General features: G+C 36.9%; 1 protein-coding gene across 1 annotated transcript in view; it reads right to left on the bottom strand.

Moving 5' to 3' along the window:
• The window catches only part of TRDN (triadin), a 230,491-nt gene extending 209,602 nt beyond the window's left edge, over positions 1 to 20,889 (bottom strand). The window contains 1 exon segment of the mRNA XM_064447367.1: positions 20,453 to 20,889. Within this exon segment, the coding sequence (XP_064303437.1) occupies positions 20,453 to 20,474 (22 nt within the window). The 5' untranslated portion in view covers positions 20,475 to 20,889.
• Between the last annotated feature and the right edge of the window lie 2,967 nt (positions 20,890 to 23,856).

The following is a 23,856-nucleotide window of genomic DNA, read 5'->3' as shown; positions in this document are numbered from 1 at the left end:
TGTGTTGTTGAGACTGCTGAAATAGTCTTATATGACTGATTGTATTGCAAGCCTCTCTGCAATAATTCATACCTGAAATTACTTTAGAAAGAAAAGTAAGGGAAGCCCTAAGGACCAGGTTTAAAACATAGCAGATTTTATTGGGAAATTTTATAGATCATTTTACTTACAGCTATATCACTTTGTGTAGTAATTTCTTGAGAACTTAGCAGACCACAGGGGTTAACAATAATCAACACAGGAGAAATTACTTCTATAAAATCAAGACTGCAGGAAGTACAGTTATAAGAACAAGAAAAGTGCCTATTAATGCACTTTATACCAGCAACCAAGCATGGCAAAGGGACATTGAGATGATCCCTTTCCAAAAGGCAGTAGACTTCGCCTTTTCATAACCTGGAAGTTGGACATTTAAATTTTTCTCTTTGAAATAACTCCTCAGTTTGATATGTGTTTTACATTTTCTTTTAAAAATGCTAAGATTTGTTTAAAAATCAAATGCTTCATTTCCAGCTTCTCAGTATGCAGATAAGAGTGTAACTGAAGTCTAAACACACTACCCTAAACTAACAGCACCCTGAAAAATCCATAATTTGTTTGGCTCCACACCTGAATTTTGTTATTGATCTGTAGTAATACTTTCCCTTATTTGGAAACAGGTTGGTGCTATAAAACAGTAAAAAGAAGTTTTGCCTTCCTGTTCATCTTAGAAACCTGACATTTCAGAAAGAGATGCCAAAGGGATATTTAGATATACTTGTGAGTTGATATAAGCTGAGAGGTACATCTTATATTTTAAAATGTCAAAATGAAGGTTGGAGGAAAACGGTTGCCATTTATCTTTAAATAGCATGAAACCTTCTGCAGCAAGAGCACCGTATGCATTCCCTTTGTTATTTGTTTTTGGAAACTTAGCTCTACACATCCCCGAAACCTTCAGAGGGGATTAGGGAAAAACAATGACTATTTTTTTGTTATGGAAAAAACAAAGAAAAAAATCTGTTCCCATCTGTAAAATAATGATAGTCATAATAAATATTAAAAGTCACTAAGATAAGGAATAGGTTACAAATACCTCTGTTGTTGCTTGGACAAGTGTACCAGTGTAAAGAAACTCTGTGAAGAAGATTCCAGACCTGTTCTTCCTCTGGCAGAACTACTGTTACCTCTCAAATAAGTGCGTCTCTGAATGATTAATAAGATGACTTGTTTGATTTCTTCTATTCCAAGCTAACCTGACACTGGAGGTGGAGGTAGGACCAACTTTGTGCGTCTTAACAAGCTAATATCTACAGCCTCTGAAAATGAAAGCAGTTCTAGCAATAATTCAATATACACTCCACAATTTATAGTGCAAGAGTATCTCACATCACAAGTTTGCCAAGTCTTCCATACGGAGCTATCCAGTCATTACAGCATGCAGATATGGAGATCACCACATGGATACAGTTTGAATATATATATGGATAAGTCATATCAAAGAGAACTGGTCCCAACTGTCTCACCAGAGACAGAAGAAAAAGGCATTTTTAGCCAACAAGAATACAGAAATTTCTATACAAGAATTATGCAGTAAAAAAAAAAAACTATTGAAAAAACCTTGCTAAAAAGCAGAGGGACAGAATTCCTCCTTTAACAAAAGGAGAAAACAAAAATAAGTGCTTGTGGCAAGTCAGTCATCTATGTCACTGATACATCTCATCTATAAATGAAAATTTACTATGAATCTGTATTATAAGTTGTGATGTCTGGGAGAGAGAAAACTGAAAGAGGTCTACTGAAGAAAACTGTTACATGGCTTGCAAAAGAGTATAGCAATTTCAGGAGAGGCAATAGTTAGCTGTAGTCCATAGCAAACAGGAACAGATGAATCAAGGACCACCTTCTGTCAAGGAGTTACTTTCTAATAAATAGAAGACTACTCTATCTGTGTACTTACAGAATAGCTAATGGAAAGTCCACTACATAGGTACCTAAAATACTAGGAAACTAGCTTTTCTAAAGCTTGCTTTAAAACTTATGTGGCTATCAAAATATACCCCCAAAAGTCCGTTCTGATATACTATTTGTATTCAGTGTGTGTTCCCACAAGAAAGGATTCTAGGAAGCAGTGGCCGTCATGATAGAAATGGCTCCTCTGAAGGTTTTGTTTAGTTTTTTTCTTTTCTTCTTTTTTGGTCTGAAACAATGCTTTGGAAAATATCCCTTCAGTTTAGGGCATGAAATGGGTCTTGAACTGACACTGAGGAACAGAATTCAGTGTTTAGGTAAAAGTTAATGGTGTGTTTTATAATTTTCTTTTTGTAATACTGATTCCAAAAAATGGTAATCTGAAGTTGAAGTTTAACACTGATAGACTACATTAATATTATTGTTCATCTCTGATCTTTATTTGGAAATAGGTGTGATGTCAATGGGCAGCTGAGACACATTGAAATCACTGTCACAGTGAGGACAGTTGGTATTTTTTGAGGGAACATACTCAAAATACTTCTGTCATCTAAAGTGTGTTCTGAGATTCTCAAGAGCTGGGGAATATTTGCACTGTCTTACAAAGGTTTCTTTAATAGCAGATAATGCCAGATACTCACATCTTAGAATAAAACTTTGTTTTGAAGGAGTAGGAACTAATCTGGAGAAAATGGGTTGTTTTTGAGACTATTGAGACCCATTCTAAGTAGCAAAACCTTTGACCAAGTAGGAAAATGTCACTGTGCCCTCCCTTACTCACAGCCATTCCTGAACCAACTACCATGAATTAGCCATGTTTTAATCCATTTTATTCAGGATGATACTCTCGAATTTGTGAAAAACTTAGCAATTTGAGTTTGATAAAAAAAGATCACTACACAGTATTCAAGTATAGGTACAGAGTCTTAGGTATCTTTTTTCTCCCTATGCAGATATTTTTATGGCACCTCATCTACACACTGAAAAGAAGGAAACCCAAGAAGATTTAGGATTCCTGGAAGTTCACCTGAGGAAAAAACAAAATCACTTTACCAATCGCATCCATTCTCTGCATCCTTCCTCCTACCAGCCCAAATCAATCAACACCTGTCAGCAGAACAAGGTTGTGACCAGATTTTAGAAATTGTTAGCAATACCTGACTTTTACCCACAAGTAAATTAACAACAAATGAGACTATTAGTGAGTCTGTCTTGTTCTCATACCTAAGCCTGGAGGACTTCTAATACTCCTAATTTTCACACTACCACATTCTGAACAAACGAACACAGAAGAGTTGCTCAAGAGCACAATGAATAGCCTACAGGTTGGTTTAGGGACTCTTATTTCTGTGAGCTGGAAATCAGGCTTACAAACTGGTGTAATCTAATTTTATCTATTATAAGTGATCGGAGATTGACCTGCAATTTAAATCTTCCTATCACACCTCTTCAGATCTCTGCAGAGTAAATAAGATAAAATAGCAAAGACCTCAACTGACCGAATAGATCAGAGATTCATGATGGTCTCTAATTTACCCCAGTGACAAATGCCAAGAAGTGGTTACCTGGCTGCATTATTTAGCTCCAGAAATTGAGCCATCCTCTATAATAATTCCTAGAACTCTACCTCACTAGGCAGTGAGATAACCATGTGGCATATAAAATGAAACCTGATATCACAGGCAAGTCTGGATTACAATGTATGCACAAGTAAGTACTGTTCCATACCTCTCCACTATTACTTGTCTGAAGAAACTATGGAATCCAAATTCAGCTTTTAGGGGTCAGCTATGACTTCCTCCTGCAAAAATGAGTGCATGTAAAACAACTCTTTGATGTGTGCGCTTAAAAAGGCTATTTGTTTTATTTCCAAACTACAGATGAAGTTCCAATTGCTACATCAACTGTAACTTGAAACGTCATATACTTTGCATGATAGCCATGGAAATATGCACAGAAGATAGCAAAAAATGAAAGTTTTTTAAAGCATATATTTGGTTTTGTGTCTTATATTAGGCTTTTCATGTGTATAATAATGGCATTATACAACTTTTGTAATTTAGAGAGAAAATTGGCACAATTATCAACTGATTAATGTAGCTCAAGGTTTTCCTGTTTCCTACAAAAGAAGCAAACTTATTTTCCCACCTGGCAGAGTAAATCCAAATCCCAAATGAATGCTTTTTTCAAGTATATATGCCACAAAATTCTGTATTAATGGTTTCCACGTAAAGAAAGAATGACATATTTTAAGGCAACATTTTTTTCACTAAGCACAAAATTGCCAATACTAATACAGAACATGTTCCTAATGTTGTAAATATATCTATTTTTTCAGTATTAATTTGCTGAATCATAAAAGTAAAAGTGGCTTTTTCCCTACCTCCTTGAAAATGTAAATATTTATCCATACAAAAGCTGTAATACCTGAGGAAGATGTTTATGATATAGGATTCAGGCTTTAGAAAAGAAAAAAGAGTTTAGATCCATGGTTTGACTGTTAAGTGACTCAGAGAAGTGATATCCTAATCCTGAAAATGATTCATATGAAAGATTTACTTGTAGGCTAACAGTGCTTTAAACTTCTTCAGTGACAGATAAGATAAAAATCTCTGAATTCAGATTTCTAAAACAGTATATGATTTATTTTTAATATCTGTCTATATAGAGTATGTCTAAAATATCTCTTTATCATACTTACATTAAGCTCATATATGTATAACCCAAAACAGGGAGAATGAGTTAATGTTAAGCCTGTGTGTTTGTAATATACATTAAATAAAAATAATCTCTACTGAGACATATTTGTGAAATTATTTTAACAATGTAAGGTTCTAAATTTTAGAAAACAAATTCAAACTACACATGCTTGTGCAGAGCATAGAATGTTGCAAAATGATCGTTAATTTTAATTCACTCTCACTGCATTTTTCTAAAAAGCTCTAGCACAGAAATGGAACAGAAGTGTTGAAACACCTCTGAGTTGCCCTTTCTGGGCACCTTTCTGTCCTGTACATGGATGGGGCATCCATTTACTCACAGTTTTGGAATGTGAATCTTTCTGAAGTTCATAGCCTTTCTCAATTCCTGTGTCTGCATTGAAACACTAGACATTGATACAAGATAGCATTAAAACACTAGATGTTGATACAAAATAGAGTTCCACCGTATTTGATCATGGAAGACTAATTAACAGAAAATGAACTACACCAGGGAAAAATTTTGACCTGATTGGAATGATAGTTTCCTTATTTCCTCCCATGGATTCTCAGTCAAATAATCTTTAGCATCTGTTGTAAACATGCACAAGTCATCCCAAAACCCTTCAGCTCTCATTCACAAGCTATAACACCTTCCCACGTTCTCTGTAATACCAGATCCATATAGTAGGAGCTCTAGTATTCCTAGCCCACAGTAACAGCAGGTGCTACAAAGTTTCCACCCAGCTTGAGTGCCTTGCACGCTCATCAGACACTTGCAGGACCTTTGTGATGCTCCTGGCATCTCGCCCCAACCTTAGCCCTCTTGTGCTTCATTCCCTGACTCTCATGGTGATAGGAAAAGAACAAAGTTGCATATCTATTCCGGAAATGCCACCATGATGCCTGAAAAGGGTATTTGTGCATATTTGTCCTCATTTCATCCCACTCTCTTTCATCCAACAGAAAACCCCTTTTGTTCCATATCAATGAAATAGAGACAGCAGCTGGAAGGACATTTTTCAGCCTGGTATTGCTTTCCAAACTACCTGAGCTGTGTTCACGAATCCTCTACTGATGCTCAAACAAGTCTGTATAAACACGTCTTCCTATTTACTAAACCTTCACATAGTCTCAGGTCATATTCAAAATGTGCAATTCTGTTCTGGGTATTTTTATAGATCTTCAAATCTGGATTTATTTGCTCCTAGAAGTCTAACATTTATCTTCCCTCCAGCTCACACTCTGATGTAAGGCAGTACTATTTTCATTCAAAAGAGAGGAAACGATGGAGCAATTAAATGAAGAGCGAAGGCCATACCGGAAGTCTGGCGGGAGACAGAGCTGAACCTGGGTCTCCTGTTCTAACTTCTGGTTCGTTGCTCCTCTGCCTTGTTTAAGCTAAATATATCACAAATTTCCTCTGAGTGTAGTTGTTCATCTTCTTTGCCCATCTCTTCAAGCCATTTATACACATTCAGCATGCGTATAAAGATTCTTGAAATCTATCCGTCTTGGATTTTAAGAATACCAAAGCTACTGCTATTTTCTTATTTCAGGAAACTTCCAAGCAATTCTCTGAAGTTTCTTTAATATTAATACAGCAGTCTCAACTCATAACTTTGTCAGTATAATGAAAAGAGATAGAGATGTCCTCTGCAGATGTAGAAGTTGATAGTCCTTTCTAAATTTTTAAGAAAGGGTTTGAGAGCTACTTAGTTATTCTAAATACATCTTTGCAAGATTTTGCTGGCTGTTATATTCTGGTCAAAGGCCTATTCATCATCTAACCTTCCTTTATTAATTTCCTTTTGTATTATATCAATAGAGTGCAGCTGCAGCTGTAATTTGATAAGTGTTAATAAATAAAAAATGCATACTTTCATATTTATTGAAGATGAACATTTACATTACAGTCAATATTTCAGCCTTACAGCTTACATTGACTATATTCTTATGGTCACATAACTGATAATCTTTCACTCAGTAACAAAATTCATCCCCCCAAAAAGTACAATACATTCAGAATGCTCTTAAAGTATTATGATGCAAGACAAGAATAGACACAAAGTGTATCTAGAATGACTGATAATGAATTACATTCACAATACGAAATAGAAGTAGGCCATAAGACATTGTATTGCGTTTGCTATAACTTTTCTTGGCTTTTTATTTAAGGTAGTGCTTTATTTAATCCTTAGGCCAGTTGCCACAGAGGAAGCGTGAAAGAAACTGTATAGGATGGTGTTCATAAAGAGCTCTACCCACATACTGTACAGCATCCCATGTGCTCCCCAGGAGCTATGCAAGAAGGCTCCTTTCGACAGGTCAGTGGAGAAAATTTGAAGTGCCTTTAGGTTCTTCCACCATTGGGAAATGCGACAAAAGGTTCATCCCACCCAACCAGGAAAATAAGACTTAAATAAGAGATCAGCTGAGCCTATTTCCAAGTCCAGATCAACAGTTCATTCCTGCTCATCCTGCTGATCAGGGCAGGAGCAGTATTGTTGGCTTTTAAGCTAACAAGACATGTGTTGTGGGAAAGAGCTGGAGATTTTACTTGGTTACCAAATGGGTGGGTGAAGGTTAGATTTTCTTCCCTCTATTTCTAGAAATGCTCAGACCTGGAGGACTACAACCTGACAGAATCTTTGGGTATTCATTCCTCAGAGGGTGCTATTCCCTAGCAGACCACTACACAAATGGACTTGGAAGACCATTAAACATCAGGGGCTTGTTGAAGTCACCGTTCCAGTGGTCAAGTGCTGAAAATGTTGTTATTAGGTCTGCAAATATAAGAAAGTGTAAGATCTACTTGTCATGGAAAAAATATTGCCAGGATTTGTGTTATGCACAGTGTAGTTCTGTCCCAGATGATACTTCAGTTTACAGGGTCCTGCAATTAGTATCACCTTTAGTCAGGAGCTACTTCTCTGAAAACAGAAGTATAGATTAAAAAGAGTTAGAGTGCTGAAGTCTGCTGAACTTGCAGATTCATATAGTGGAAATTTGGGGCAGGTAACTTTTATACAGAATAAATTCAGATGATACCTTTGGAAGGCCACAAGCCATGTAAAAGGTATTTGTACAAGAGACCCATGGAAGATTATAGTCCATGTGTTGGGAAGTTCACATTATTCATATCTATGTCCACAAAAGTGTTCATGAAATGCTGGTTATAAAACCAATGAAGAATGAAATAATTTATTACTTCCTTATCTTCCCTCTTCATTGCCCTAGTGTCTAAGGAAGTTGGAAACACAAAACAATAGAAAAGTTTCTGCAACCAAAAGTAAAACAGCAACTTGCTAACCGATGACAAAGGAATAAAAGTATATGCTCCTTCACATAGAACATGTGCTTTTCTTTTTCAGCTGATGAGACACTCCTGTAATTCCAGTTTTATTCAAAACCATCGAAAATATTCTCCTCAATCACTGTGAGAATAAAAGATAATATTTCTACACTTAATGTAGCAGAAATGTAGTTTGATTCTTCCAATTAAAAGAATGAAAGGCATAAAAGAGGAAAGATTGAAAGCAAACATAGATATGAAGTCCTGACTGTAGCTGAAAACAAGAGAATCCTTTCCAAAACCAAATTAAGAGATTTAGCAAACTTCATGTAGGCAACTATCATTAAAGACCTAAGTAATTGCATCTACTTTTTGAAGAATTAGAATTATTCAGCTAGACAAATTGAAATAATTCTCAACAAAACTTTAAAGATAACATGGATTGTTCTGGTAGTAATAGCAACAACAGTGATTTCTAATGTATTGACTTATTCAATGAGTTCACAAATGCAAAAGGGTTTACAGTAAATGTAAAAAGTGTAATACGAATAGGAGTAAGATAAAGAAAAAGGTGGAATGATATCTTCAAGAATCTGAGTGTAGAGGAGGTATCCCGTAAAAATATAAACACTTTAGCTGAGTTTTCATTCACACTTACTTGAACCAGTGAATATGTGGAAAAGTTGTTTTCACTTGTATATTCCTCAGGGACAGCTGACAAAAGTTGTTTTAGTGAGGAAACTAATGAGACAACTATTATAATAAAATGTAGAATATATATATAAGTGTACACTGAGATTTCTGAAGTTTACAATATGATTCTGCAAAATCACAGCCTTTAAAACAGGGTGCAGTTCTTCATGAAGGGCACTAAGCCTGAAGATTTTAACACCTCCATTTCTGTCTGCAGAATGCCCAGAATATTCTCTATTAAAGTGCATACGTATTTACTCAAATAAAGCACACTCTAAAAGAGAATGTACCTACCTTTGGTATTGCTTACATTCAAAGATGAGAACTGAGAGGAGAAAGAGGAACACAGTGTACAACCAGAACTTCACAGGCTTTTGTAAACGCTCCATTTTTTTTAATCACGCTTTACATAATTTTGTTTGTTTTTATATGTATTCTTGTGCAAAAGAGAAAAAATCTGTGGCTTTTTTGGTGTTTGGTTGGGTTTTTTTCAGTTTAGAAATTGATCTCCCTATTACATAGTGAATAACAGGCTGTTCAACAGGTATCTGAGAAAATGATTAGTGCAGGTTGGGAAGAAGAATTTTCTAGGGATTTACAAGCTTTATTTTGCCATTCCTTTCTAATTCTTAACACAAGGATCTAGTATTAATCATGGCCATTTGTTAAGTCCTGTGTGCCTACATGACCAGGAATTCAGACTTCTGCACAATTGTTTGCAGACATCCTACAGGACAAGAGGAAAGGTGTCCCTTCCTGCTTATTTACATAAACCTAGAAAAACAGGGAGAGGAATTGGCTGAAAATGAGATTGCTGGGCTAGAAAACAGACACATAATAGCATTATAATGTGGTTTTTGTTGCTAGTTAAATAATTTCACCTGGAACAGCTGCTTCCTCCAGTGGGATATGGTTGACACTGGAATTACTCCAATGAAACCGATGTACATCTATTTTCAAGAGAAGACGCAATCCATATCTGCCTACCTAGGCATTTTCAGGGAAAGAAGGAACATCTGGAAGTTAAAACTGTGTTCACATTTGAGAAATTCCAAGAAAATGTAAACAGCCTAATGAAAGAATAAACAGGAAACTGGCTGAGTATGCAGATATTCAGAATCAATGGTTATAATTTGATATTTGTAAATATTGTGTTGCATTCAACATCTCTTAGAGCGGCCCAGGGCCACAGAGAGAAGAATGGACACGGGTTAGCTGAAATTTTACATAATGTTTGCAATATCTAGGGAAAGGTCAAATTATGAAAGAAATCTTGGGCCTTAGGCTTGCAAAGGTACTTGTCTAGTTTTAAATTTAGGCATCTATATTGCAGGGTCTGAAGCCTGCCTGTTAAAACTCATGAAAGATGAACATTTATTTAAAGACCAATTACAACTATGGTGAAAAATTCTTTTGGAACATGAAGATTTCTGAGACTGGAGAATAGGTTCAAAATCAGTGTAAGTACAAGAACTAAGAAGTACTATTGCTGCCTGTCCTGCTTGAAGTAGCGGTGATTTGAGGGAGCAGAACTAAGAATCTAATAGATGGGATGATTAGTGGGAGAACCAAAGGCAGGGAAAGGGAAGAATGAAAGTGGGATGGAGAGGTGTGTGCCTATGGGGTGCATGGGCTCAGCTGCCCTTTTCCCTGTACTTGGGGATGTGGGACCACCACAGCCATATAGCACTGGGAAAAGAGGCGACCCATTGCAAAAGGCTCTGGTGGGGGGGCAGCAAGGAAGCTCACAAGTCCTGAAGCCCACCAGATCTGGTTGTCTCCAACTGAGTGGAGAATGGAGTGATTTCTTTTCTTCCCTTTTGGGTTACTCATGTAAAAAAACCCAGCCAGCAAGGAGAAAATGTAATGCATGATATATATACCTAAATAGAGCTGGTAAGCACTAGAAATACCCTCAAGAATTTCAGTGTTCACTTTTGGAGAGTTGTAAAGTTTAATATTTACTTTACTAGAACATTAAAGATTAAAAATATTACCAAGAGGTAATATTCTCTAAAATATTAAGGAAATCAAAGAAACTTTACAAGTTAAAATTATTGTAAGATTCTAGTGTAGAGACTGTTGCTTGCTACATGAAGTAAAGTGATTATTCCAATGCAGTCCTGACCCCTAGGCACTACCACAGTAGATAATAATAATAAAAAAATAAAACAGATCCAATGCTACTCTACAGTTCTGGCAGCCTCTGCAGATGCAGTATTATTTCTGGTTTTCTACACTTAGCATGACACAGTGAAGAGTGGATAGCAACCATGTTGTAAAACTTAGTCATTTGTATCCCTTTTGCCTTTAGCACTTCACAGTGTGAAATGCATTAGCCAAGATGGGGCAACAAATGAAACGATAGCAAATATATTTTAAAAGAAACTTCCTCCTAATTAGTTTTTAAGACAAAAAAAACTAGTCCTTATCATTGTTTTGGCCATAAGGTTGAAATAATTCATTAACCCAAGGAAAATTACACATTGTCCCCACCACCCCCGATACACTAATATCTGTATATGCACATTTAATTTTAATTTTAAATGTGTGCTGAAACCTCATCAACATTCATAGCTAACATTGCAAAACAAAAAGGCTTTCCTGAACTGCATTGTAGCTATTTTCTCCATGATTTCCAAAGTTAATAAGGTCCCTTCTTTCCAGAGTAACAGCCACCTAGCAAAGTTGCCTTGTGATCTTTCTTACATGAGCGCTGTACAAATCACTAAAAGAAAACAACAACAAATCACTGGAAACCTCTGGTTCAATAGCAACTTGCAGGAAAAATGTAATGAAGTTGCATTACAAATTCTATGGATTTCTCACTTGTGATAAATGCAGGGAATGGGCAAGGTGACGGTGGTGTGTCTGGGCAGAGAACCCTGATGCTCTTGTTTCTGGAAGGGGAAGGAAGAGGAAGAGTAGGTCAGGAAAGAAGAGTTTCAGTTGTTGATGATCTGGAATTTCACCACTTCATCTGGTTTACTAACAGCAGAATAGAGTATCACATTCTCCAGAGCATTTTGAGTGGCTTTTATGTAATCAGTATAAAATTACAATGTCTAGAACAAGAGATGCATTTTAGGATAAATGTATCTCACATGGATTAATTATGCTTGGGTGTCTGATAACAGGGCTACTCTTGCTGTGAAAAAAATGCTTGTATTTAGTTCTGAGTTGACATGCCTCTTATTAAAGTGATAACTTTATCAAATATATTTACAGATTTAAAATTAAAAATAAAATTAAAAAAAACAGAAAAAACCAGCTTTTTGAGCCCTTCCTTTTTTGAAGCAGGAGGAAGCCTTGTATCCTCAAAATACGCTCTCTACTACCAAAATAACATCTTCATCAACTTTACAGGTTGCAACACAAATTAAGAGCAGAATATGTAGTGGTTTTGCTCCAAGTGATAGGATGTAGTCAGCCATCTAGTCATGCCCTGCCCCAGGCAGACAGGGGTCACATTCAACCTCTATCACAGATCTTTTGCTATACTTAGTGTCATAATAATACCCCTGGTTAAAAAAAAAAACAAAACAAACAAAAAAAAACCACAAAACAAACAAAAAAAAACCAAAAAACCCAAAACCTCCAACAAAATAAAACCAAACAACAAAAAAATTCCCCAAACTAAACCAACAGTAAATATTTAAAAGTGTGAGTCTAACTTTTGATATCTCCTTCTGATATACTCATATTTTTTAATCCTATAGTGAATGGTGGTGCAACAAAATCTCTAGGACAAAGAGGGTTTGAAGTTTTCCCTTGAGAAAAGCAACTGAAATTATACTAATTTCGTGTTACAATTAAAGTTTAAATACCGGAGTCGTAAAACTGTGAAATGTATATAGCCTGAACCATATCATACACATGCAATATCACCTCTTTGGGATGTTCTGTCCTGCATCATATATGCTCATGTACCAATTCAGTTGACTTTGTAAGAGTTACATACACCTGAAGCCAAAAATTAAGGTCCTATGTGTTATAAGAGGAAAAGGACAAAGCAAAATGAGGATCTTAACATTTGAATAGACGTATTAAATTATGCCTCTAAACACAGTAAAATAGTTACCAGAAAACTATATTTATGGTAATTGTGTCAATTGTGAATAACCTCTTAGTGAAGATTGAAACAAGATTTAGCCATCCTGACATGCATAGAGAACCAAAACTTAAATCTACATAATGGAATATAGGGAAAAAATGAGTGCATTTACATACCAAAGGAGGCTACAAAGGCTTAGATTCATTGTGCTTTTGACAATTTGACTCCAGGCAAAGGTACAGAGATACTTTTGAAGTTGTAAGAATATAAGCATATACAGGAAGTAGCAGGTCTTATTACATATTTGTAAAGGTTTTTTTAAAACTATCTTTGAAGATAGAAAGAGGAGACTTCTCTAGTGGGAAAGTTTTTCTATGCCTGACATTTTGTATTTTTCCTTCTTGTGGCAAATGCCTTCACATGGAACAAAGCAGAACTTTTAGGCCAGAGACAAGTTCATATTACGCTGTAGGACTGGTTCAAAAAAACCCCAAACCAGCCACAGGACTCAAGTAAGGCTTATTCCAGACTTAAAGCCACAGCTTTTTCATTCTGATTTCTAAGGGCAAAACCCAACACTGACCATGATTTTGAGCAACTGATTTGACTGAAATTGTAACACAGGTGAGTTTTAGCCTATAAGAGTTTGGGATGAAAAAACCCCTCTTCTATAGCTTTTCTGTTTAGCCTCCTCTACCTTACACGTTCTGTTTTGTAAAGTCATCTCTTTTCCTCAAAATCTAATGAGTCTGAAGAATAATGTATCTGCTTACTCTGTGCTTTACCATGTTCTTCTGATTATGTTTTGCATTTAGAGAAGGGACCAGAGTTATGCCTCCTGCATATTACCTGCACCATTATCCGTCAGATCTTGGAAGAGGGAGGAGAAGAGAAAGAGAAAAAGGAAAATCATTACAGAGCAAGAAAAGTACCAGAGGCTATAAAGAAAAGGATAGGATGTGGGACAGGACAAGATGTGTTGGCAGCATCATCTGGTATCTCTGCTTCTACTTATTGGTGTCATTATCTCTACCATTAGTCAAATATTTGGTAGCCATGTACTTGCTTCATAATTCATGAAATAGACTTACTTACATAAGTCAACTGTGTTGTAGGCACATATTAGAAATAAAACTAGAAGCTAAATCTTGCTGGTCCCTTTTGACCTCATACTGCCTAAACACATCCCCCCTCAGGGATCTAAAGTCTGAACGGTCATGTTCCCATGCATCAAAGCAAGATTTATATAAAGAGACAGGGTTAAGTCTAAAATATGAACTAATCATAATTTCCAATAAATATGTTTAAAGCTGAAAAGAGAACATGACAATGGGATCATATGGGTAAGAAGTATACCTAGTTGTCCATTCAGTTTAGATGCAGTGACTTTACAGTACAGATCTGCTTGTCTATTTTATGTTCCCTGTTACCAGTCTGATCTGCCAATGTAAAGCAGTAAGAATATTAAGCCTATACCTCTCTGTAAAGTTCTTTTTGACCTTACCTTTGAACTGGTTTTAAATTAGTGTGAAAGCACTGTAGAAAAAAATACTGCTGCTGTAATACACTTATCTATACAAGTGCAACTACTGAAGACATTTCAATATTCATCTTTCATAAATCTTCAAATGATGCTGCAGTGGGGGAAGGCAGGGAGTAAAACTGTTGGTGCTTTTTGAATCACAAACTGAAGTTTTCTTTAAATGTTTTTAAAAATACACCTTTTAGATATTTAATATGAAATTAAGAAAACCTGTGCTAAGGACTACAGTTTTACACTACTACTATCTATTAAAACAACTTTCATTTAAACAAAAAGCTATGATCAAGCCATTACAATTGTGAAGAAAGTTAAAGAAACAACTGAGGATTTGGAAATCACTGGCTAAACAAATGGAGTCAAATTAAGCTATCTTTTTTCTTTTTGAGTGTATAACCTGTTTGCAACTGGAAAGAATATGTTCTTAATTTCAATTTATTTTACTATTTAAACTCAATTATTTTCTTGTTCTATGCCAAGAAGTAATTAGGATTTTTTTTTTTTAAAGTAGAAAATATGTTTTCTTTCTCTAACCTTTGAATAAACATTATATGAAAGAAAATGAGCTCCATCAGTAATATATTCTTGCAGGATGCAGAGGCCAGAAACTGAATTACAAATAGTATATTTATTTAATAAATCGCTTCACTTATCAAAACAGATTCTATTTAAAATTGACTTTCCCTATATATCCGGTACATTTACAGTATACAAACAAACAGTTTTAAAATACTGGTTTTGTAGGATTATAATTGAATTCCGATTTCCATCCTAATGAAGCTTGGCAGAAATCACAAGTAAAAATGAAATCATTATCTAGTAAAAAAGATGCACAATTTTCCATTCTCTATCATAAAAAACCACCATGTAAGGCTAAGAATCTGAATAAATGGCCCCTGAATTATAGAATAAATAGACAGACATTTAGGTTATCTTTCTCTCTATGAGTAAAAAGCACAAATTTAGTGAGAAAGACTGTATTCAGTCACCATATTAGTAATCAACTGGCAAGAATCAGTGACTCTCTTCCATTCTTTTGGGAAAAAGAATAATAGATGACATGCACAAAAAAGATTAAAATTGCCGTTTTGAAATCCAGATTTCTTGCTTGCTGATTTAAATCATGATTAAAATTGGTGATTTAAAAGGTTTTTCAATCATTTTGATTTAAAGAAATCCATCCTCTAGTGCTTTAAATGTGGTTTAAGCTGCTAAATGGGCACTGTCCACTAGCTCAATCTGCTTAAACAGAGTAGAAACCAGGGTATATCAGCATCAGAAAGAAAAGGAAAGCTTCTCCATTTCTGTAAGCGGCTGACCTGCTTCAAAGAGGGCAACTCTGGTTTCTCCTTCCTCAGTGTGTCCTGGACTGAAGCCAGATCTGCATTATGAAATGTGCTTTAAACTAAACCAGCTTCTGCTTTCTGGAGCGGAGCAGTAAAAGCAACACGAATCCACCTCTTACTCAGTGTTTACTCAAAATATTTATGGACTAGGTTTTTTTCAAGGACTAGATACCTGAAGGTGTAGAGTGGGACTTTTGAGAATCTAAGTAGTTGCACAGACTTAATTTTGAAATCAGTGGGAACAGATCACCCTAATAACTTGAAAACGCTACCAGACTTTTAAACATATTTCTCATTATGTAAGTAACCTTACTACGTGTTCCAAATACTTATGAACACAAGGTTCTTTTAAAAAGAAAAAGTGAATAAATGAACAGACTTACAGTCAGCTGTCTGCACACAAGTAGCTTAAACCTCTGGTTTATAGGTTTTAAGGCTTCCTGCTGTCCGTACCTAGCTGACTTTCTAAGGGGCCACCTAAGGTAACGGGATGTTAGAGTTTCTCCGTACTGACTGAACACTCATAGGTATCATATCAGTGGTGAGTAACATTGCCCACAAATTCTTAAACCTAAAACTTAAGCTAACAAATTTGGCCTCATGCTTGCTTGCCTCAATAGGCTGCGAGAAAGCACCCAGGCTGCAGCCAAACTAACAAGCTCGGTTGTCCAGACCCACTGGCACAGGGGAATCCAAGTTCTAAGGAATTTCAATGAGAATTTGGAGCTTCTGTTCCCCCCAAAGACTTACTTTTTTACATGCAGTCCTGAGTTTGCTGACCTTTTTTCTCTCTGGGTAATTGGCTGTTGACTTTACCTGGTACTTCTGAACAAAAGCAGACTGATTCCTTCAAAAATGCCTTGCCAAAATTGTTGTGTTTTCTTTACCCTGCTGCAAAAGGTGTACTATCTGCTTCCCTATTAACACTGAAATCCAGAAAAAGAAAACATCTTTTTATTTTGCAAATTCGCTTGTTGCAAATAAATTCTATAGAAACCTCCTAACTCAATGCTTAAACTGCAGTCTAAATGAAGGCTAGGAAACACTTCACAAGCTTTTAGCCATCAAAATGAATCATCTAATCTAATTTATTCATCTAGGCCCCTTTTGCATTTGGCACAACTAGCACCTCTAGCAGCAACTCATGAATTACCATGAGAAGTATCTATCTCCCTCTTGCCTGTAGCGTGACTTCGTTAAACTTTTTGCCAACCAAAGACTGCTGTTAGCTTCTGGCCATCAGACTTGTTAAGTCGTTATGATTTTACCCTCTGGCTCTTTTGTGTTATTTCTCATACATTATCAGTTTCACGTATATTAATCTTCAAGCATACAGATCTTGTTAAATCTGCCTTTTGAAATGGTTTGCATCTTAAAACTTTTCATAGTTATCAAATAGCCTGAGAAAAGGACTGAAATCCAGAAGCTAATTTTGATTTTGTCACTGACGAGCTGTGTGTGGCCTCAGGGCTAGCCTGTCTCCTTGCAGCCTGCTCCGAGACAGAGGAAATCTGTAGCTTCACAGCTCTCAGCAGCAGAATAAGGACCAAACTGTGACTCATTGTCACACTCCTGTTTGACTCCTGCTTCCCTCTTGCTCCACTGGGGAAATAAGTTGTGGCAGACAAACAGCTGGCATAGAAACCTTGTCTTTCTCCTCTCTTCACCTCCCCAGATTAGATCAGTGCACAGTCTCTGGTGCATCGCAGCAGGCAGAGCTGAGTCTCTGTTCATTCTTCCCTGTGTGGAAGGATAAAGTGCCAGGGGACAGCCATCAACCTTGCACTGTGACCTGCAGTAGATTGGACTAGAAAGGACCAACTATAGGGCTGCTGTGGGGCTATTGTGCACATACAGATTAAGCTGTACATCAGTAGAAGCCATTTCTCAGAGGCGCCAGGCTTTTTGTATTCGTATTTCAGTGGTGACAGCTCTAACTACATCTGCCATTGAGTCCAGCCCAATCCCCGTGTTCATAAACACAGCAGAGTAGCATAGTTAGATACCAGTGACTTTCTAGGCAAGCTCTTAAGTGGACCACAGTAACTCCCTGTCCATTACAGAATATTCAGTAACAGCTGAAATGTAATAATAACAATATAATAATAAAAATAATAGTAACAAAAAAATAATAATAAAAGATCCTGAGAGTGTTGCAAAGACTGAGTACTTAGTATCTCTACTGAGATTTTTTTTTGTATACAGTTTTAAGAACTTCCATATCTTAATAGTACATTTCTGTGGTTGCAATTACATGTAATACGAAGATGCTGAAGATAATCCCTTGGAATCTTCTCCTAAATATTTGTCAGCAGGAGACCTAAGTCCTGCCAACTTTCTAAGGACATTTATAAATTGCTGTCTTCAGAGATCTCCTTTTATCTTTCACTTGGAACACTTCATCAGTATTTCCACAACTAACAATTTGTAGCTGTAGAAATGAATAGGCAGCACATGTGGCTTGCGATGCAACTAGACAGGCCAGGGTCATTGCTTGGTGGCTACATTTTTAAGCTACTTAGCCTCATTGTCATTACCATGATGTTGACCTGAAAGAGCACCCCATGCACCCCGTGCATCTGTCTCTGGATAGATCATGGTATTGACATGGGCTGTCAGAAGAAGGTACCTTGAGATGTGCACCAACAGGATCTCTCTGCCAGGACTGGACCATTCTGTGTGATCTCTCCAATCCAGCAGTCACACTGGCCATGGCAGTGTTGAAGCCTGCGTCATGTTGTGCTGTGCTCTGTGATGTGTCAGCGTGGTACCCCACAAGGCAAGGAGCCTGACAGTCTAGCTGTTGTGTGGCTGACAGTGTAAAATAGAGTTAAGAATACCCTCCACAAAGAACAAGTACATTAATCCTAATAGTCATGAAGACCCCAGCAAATCATGGGCTTGGATGTAGGATGAAACAAAATAAAATCAAAAAGGAGTTGTGTGAAGCAAGACGTATTTCAATTGTTTTTTATCTGTCCAAACTATGTGTTGCTGAAGTTTAGACCTGAACTTTCAGGCTGCCTTGTGAGTGCCAGCAGTAGCCCCAGAGGAAAATAAACTGCAGTGAAACATTAGCCCCAGGCTGAATTCTTAGTTTTCTGCCATAAGTAAACTCTCCACCTCGTGGATCCAGAATTTAAAAATCAGCCAATTAACATAAGTCCATTCCACATACAAGAAAACAAAACTAACTGAACTGAAGTACACTAAACTAATTATAAGGCTTATTTACCTGTCACGCTGAAGGTCAGGTTACTGTGGAGCTCATGCCCCTTATCACCTGAGGTTTATTGCTTTGCACAGAAAAATCACAGAAGAAAGACACATAATATTATAGCTAAGGAACACCTGTAAAAACATTATAAAATCACTATATAAACATTTTCATATTCTTTGGTTTATTTTTCTTTTCATTTAGGGCCTTTTATTTTCTTTATTTAATAAGCTATATGACTGAAAAGTAACTTCCAGACTGATTGAAGTCTTCTATTTTTGCTATTAATTTTGGACTAAAAATCTTGCTAATTTGGTTTTTTTTTCACTTGGAGAACCTTGCAATAGGCACTGCCATACTGCTCCTCTGACACTGATGGTATTAATGCACGCATTTTGGAAGACAAATATAATTTCCCCATTTCCCTGATAGCAGCTATGAAATAACCAATGTCTCCAATAAACCTGGTTAAGAATATCCAAGTAAACCAGTGCTAGCATTTGGGTCGGGGCTGTCAGGATGAGCCACCTGTTTTGGCAGTATTTGCTGCCAGAAGCAAATTATAGATCCATCCAACTGCTGATTAAAAAATCATACGCACATCGTCTCTTTGCTGTGGCTAAGCAGACAAGGCAAGGATTGTACAATTTGACATAGTCCTAACATCAGTCCTTTAGAAGCCAATGGGCTCACTCTCTAATAGCACTTAATGCGGATCCTCTTACAAATATTAACAATGAAAAATGGAAGATGAAAAGTACAACTTCCATATACTGAAACACCACAAAACCTTGACAAGTAGAATAAAAATAACTTTCAGAAGACTGTTTAAATGCTTTTTTTTTTTTTTTTTGTAGTGTTATTATTAAATTCAGATAAACAGTGGAGTAATCCGCACTGGAAAAAAAAGGCTGGAATGAAATTCAACTAAAATATTCAGTATTAAATTTAAAGAAGGTTGCATTTTAAATATATCCCCTGTCTGACCGGGGATGATAAAATATTGTTATGCATCTAAAATGTTATTTAAATATGAATGGTCAGGAAATATTAAAGTACATGAAATATTCATATTTTAGAATATGTATTTATCGGTTAATACAATTGCCTTTCATTCTTGCAGGCCTAGTTCTGGCGTACTTTTTCAGCACAACTTTCACTGACTGCTTTAGAAGTTTACCTGAATAAGGATTGCAGAGTTGATGGCTTTTACCCTTCAGTAACTTCATGTACAGTTCTCCTTATGGAAAAATCAGGGCCACCAAACAAAGTTATTCTGACTCTGGCAAATCTCCCATTGTAAGGGTCCACCAAAGCTTTACCTGAGCAAAGGCTTGGGGGTGGAACCACCTGACATTCCGCTTTTTGTATCACTCTGATGGAGCTGCCTAAGCAGTGTTCTGCAAATGAGTCTAACGCTATTTTTAGAGGTGTACAGAGATCTAGCTTCAGTAACTGGTAGAAGCTCAGGCTACAGGAGTGAAAAAGAAAAAAACAGGAAAGAAAAGTAGAAAGCAATCCAACAAACAAAATGAAATAATCCTGGAGTGAAAGCACTATTTGCTAAGAGCAACAAATCATATTGACACGCTAGCTCAGTTACACTGTCAAAGTACATATCATTTTTGGTTAATTATATTTGAAAATAGTTACCGTACCTTCTGCTGTAATCTCGGCCATGATGATGATGGTAAGAGATACTCTGTTAAAAAGGTCAAGATCTACTGTGGCAGCTTAGATAATACTTCTGGGTTTCTGGCTCTTGCAGGAGCTGCAGATTGAGGAGGAGGGAGGTCCTCTGCTTTTTCTAATTCTGTTCCTTCTTCTTTTGTGCACCTCTGAACTTTCTGTTTCCTCTGCAGACTCCTGCCCTCCGAGAGCAACCTAAGGCCTTCCAGAGGCAACACTTAAAGCTTAGTCTAAAGTATCAGCTTCTAACAAAAATAGCCATGCCTCACAGTGAATCTTCAGCATGTTTTTTCTAATATCCTAAGAACCATGCACACTACAAATAAAAAGGAAAAAGGCCCAGCTCTAAACAGGACAGGAGCTCATAGAAAGGCAGCAAAAAGCAAAAGAACTGGGAAAGAACTGTTTAACGCTCCTGCAGCCTCACTAGCATAATTGCAGTTCTTTGGGGGGTATGTCAGGAAACATGAAATATAGAGTTCAAAGTAACCTTATCCATCCCAGCTCAACTTTATTCTTAGCACACTCAGTGCTTAGCACATTCTTCCTGGCCTTATTTGGTTTGGGGAGGGTCCTATGAAGATTACCGCTGACTAAGGGGGAGGGTAAATTTAGGTGATTTCTCCACTTTGATTCTTAGTGGCAGTTCAGCACCAGTTAAGACACCGCTTTAAACCTATGAGATTGGTAACTTCTTCAGTTTGGATTTTTTTGGTACTCTTCTGATTTGCTGCAACTATCACACATACCAGTGATGTTCATTTAAGAATTACAGAACACTGTTAAAAATGTAAAAAGTAATAGTTTATATAGTCTAAATGCATGAAGGCAATATGCAAAAATATTAAACTGATCAGTTTTTTTCTAGGTCTGATTCAGGGAAAGAATTGAACAGCTCAAAAATTCTGTGATTTTAAATGAGATTTTATAAAACTGAAAACAAGTAGACTTTTAAAACAATTTAGAGGAACTAAAATCCTAACAATTTAAATAAGAATAACAATTTAAAAACCTGAGCAATCTTTTCATTGCATTGCTTGCAATATCACAGCTGTAGAATTATGTATGTGAGCAAGAGCTGAAAATGAAATTAACAGAAAAGTGCGCTCTAGCCAGCATACCTCTACATAAATGTCATCGCCACATGAAATCAGAAACCATCTTAAACAGTTCTTTCTAGGGAACCTATAGTCAGCTCGTCTCTGCTACATGGGCTGGCATTTGCACTTCTCATCTTTCCCCCAGGAGATATAAGCACCTGGCTCTGTGGCAAAGTATAAGGAAAGGAATCTACTTTACCACTGCACAAGATGCAGAAGTGAAGATTCACTGAACAGTTTACAGTCACTGCCAGGACTTTTTCTTTTCCCTTTAACACTCTTCAAACTTGCCGCATGTCTGAAAATGTTAACCTTTTCTAGCCAAAGCTTACAATCAGTGCTCCATCCCCTTTCTTCTTCAGCTCTACTGACCAAATCTTTTGCACCGACAGTTTTTCATTACTCAACACGCTGCAGTCAGTGCTTTTCTGATCATCCTCCTAACCCTCTGTTTCCTCCTTTAGCCTGTTCTTCAGAAGGCCCGCCTCACTAAGGCTGATGAAAAGATTTTAGACAAAACCTTATTCCTTCAAAAATACTCTTTCATGAATACCGAAATGTTCTGTGGAATCACATTCTCATCAACAAAACAGCTGCCCACAATAGCTCAGTGGTTAGTAAAGGGTGTTAGGACATGTGATAAGGTAAAGCCCTTGCCCTTCTTAGTTACTTCTCTCTCTTCTGCTGGAGCAGTTCCATTTTACATGAGTAGTTAAATATTTTGGGTCATCTGTATTTTGACAGCTATACTACTTTCTTGAGATGTGAGAGAGATCATCTCAGCTGAACACCCGAAGCACAGAGCTAATCAATATTGTGAAGTCAGGATTGCTTTTACATGTATTACTGTTCAAACTGAAATAAAATAATACAGGCTCAGTTTGGGTATATAAGAAGAGAGAACTGGGGAAAATATTAATGTCTGAATTTTGTTCTTGTTTTATGTCGCAAGATCCTGAGATTCTGGACTATACCCAGACATACCGGTTTGTATAACTGTACGTGTATGGTTGTCCCTCAGTGTTTCGATTTCAGCTCCTACCACCTGCCCTCTCACCTCCATGTCTTACTTTCTTTGTGTATTTATGCTCACCTTCAATAGTGGGCTGATATTCTGAAACCAAAATAAAACAGCAAAGGGAGTGAGAGAATCCAACTGGAAATCAATTTTCCACAACAGCAGCCCAGTGGCCAGAAAGAGAACTGCTTGGTAGTCTCTGCATCCCTTGTATGTGCAAAACATTCATTCTGGGAAGCAGGCTAAAGCTGTCATATGCACAAATATCTTACAACAAGTATAGCTCTAAGCAACTGTATTGGAAGTTACACAGTTGCTCCCTTTAAGGCAGGCAAAGTCACGGGAGCTGGGTGTCATATTTACTGGAGATAATCACTGCCTTTGCAAAAATACATAGAACTAAGGTAAAACAAGTTCTGCTTCTGTGTATATGCGTGTACATTTACTTTGAAAAATGAACATTACCATCTGAAAATGATACAGAATATCATATTTCATCTTTAGGAGTCTAGTCAAAGGAAAGTCTCAAAATTTTATTTAGGGCTGGTTAGAAGTTTTAAAATCTGAAGTTTAGTGTCTGGCTCAAGTGTAGGAGTTTCTTCTACACTAATCTGTGAAATTCACATTATGCAGAAGGCCAGCACAAAATCTATACAGCTCTTCATCCAACAAAGTAAACATTAATTCCCTGACCTAGCTGATACACTGAAGCTCACCCAGAATGCATTTTGTGGGAGCTTTCTCTGTCTTACCTGATAGGAAATCTTCTTTTGTAAAATGTCCTTTCTTTCTCCTTGTTCATATTTCAAACAATAACAAAACCAAAAAATTTAAAATTACTTTGGGTCTTGCAAGTGATATCCAAACCTGGACACACACAATTTCTCCTCATTTTCTTCCCATCAGGTTTCCAGCACGATGTGAAAATGCTTTTGGCTCGAGCTAGCAATAGGTACTGCCTTACCGCTCACAGGGACTACATGGTAAATGCACTGTCCCTGGATCAGGTCTCACGTTCAGTGGCCATGGAGGGAGTTGTAGCAGCAGGTTAAGTGTCCCTGCTCAAACCAGATTCCTGAAATACACAAGTCTGTGTTAAAGAAAATAAAATGAAGGTTCTCTTTCCTCTGTAGTTGCCTGGATAGGGAAAAAGTAACAGTCTTATGAAGAGGGGAGAAGAAAGTACTGTATGCTGTTACAGATGTCTGCATGCAACCATGTGCCTTGATCTCAGATAACGTGTATTTCAGTGTGA

Source organism: Phalacrocorax carbo, chromosome 3, assembly GCF_963921805.1.
Source record: "Phalacrocorax carbo chromosome 3, bPhaCar2.1, whole genome shotgun sequence".
Taxonomy (NCBI): domain Eukaryota; kingdom Metazoa; phylum Chordata; class Aves; order Suliformes; family Phalacrocoracidae; genus Phalacrocorax; species Phalacrocorax carbo.
This window is presented reverse-complemented; position numbering and strand designations above follow the sequence as displayed.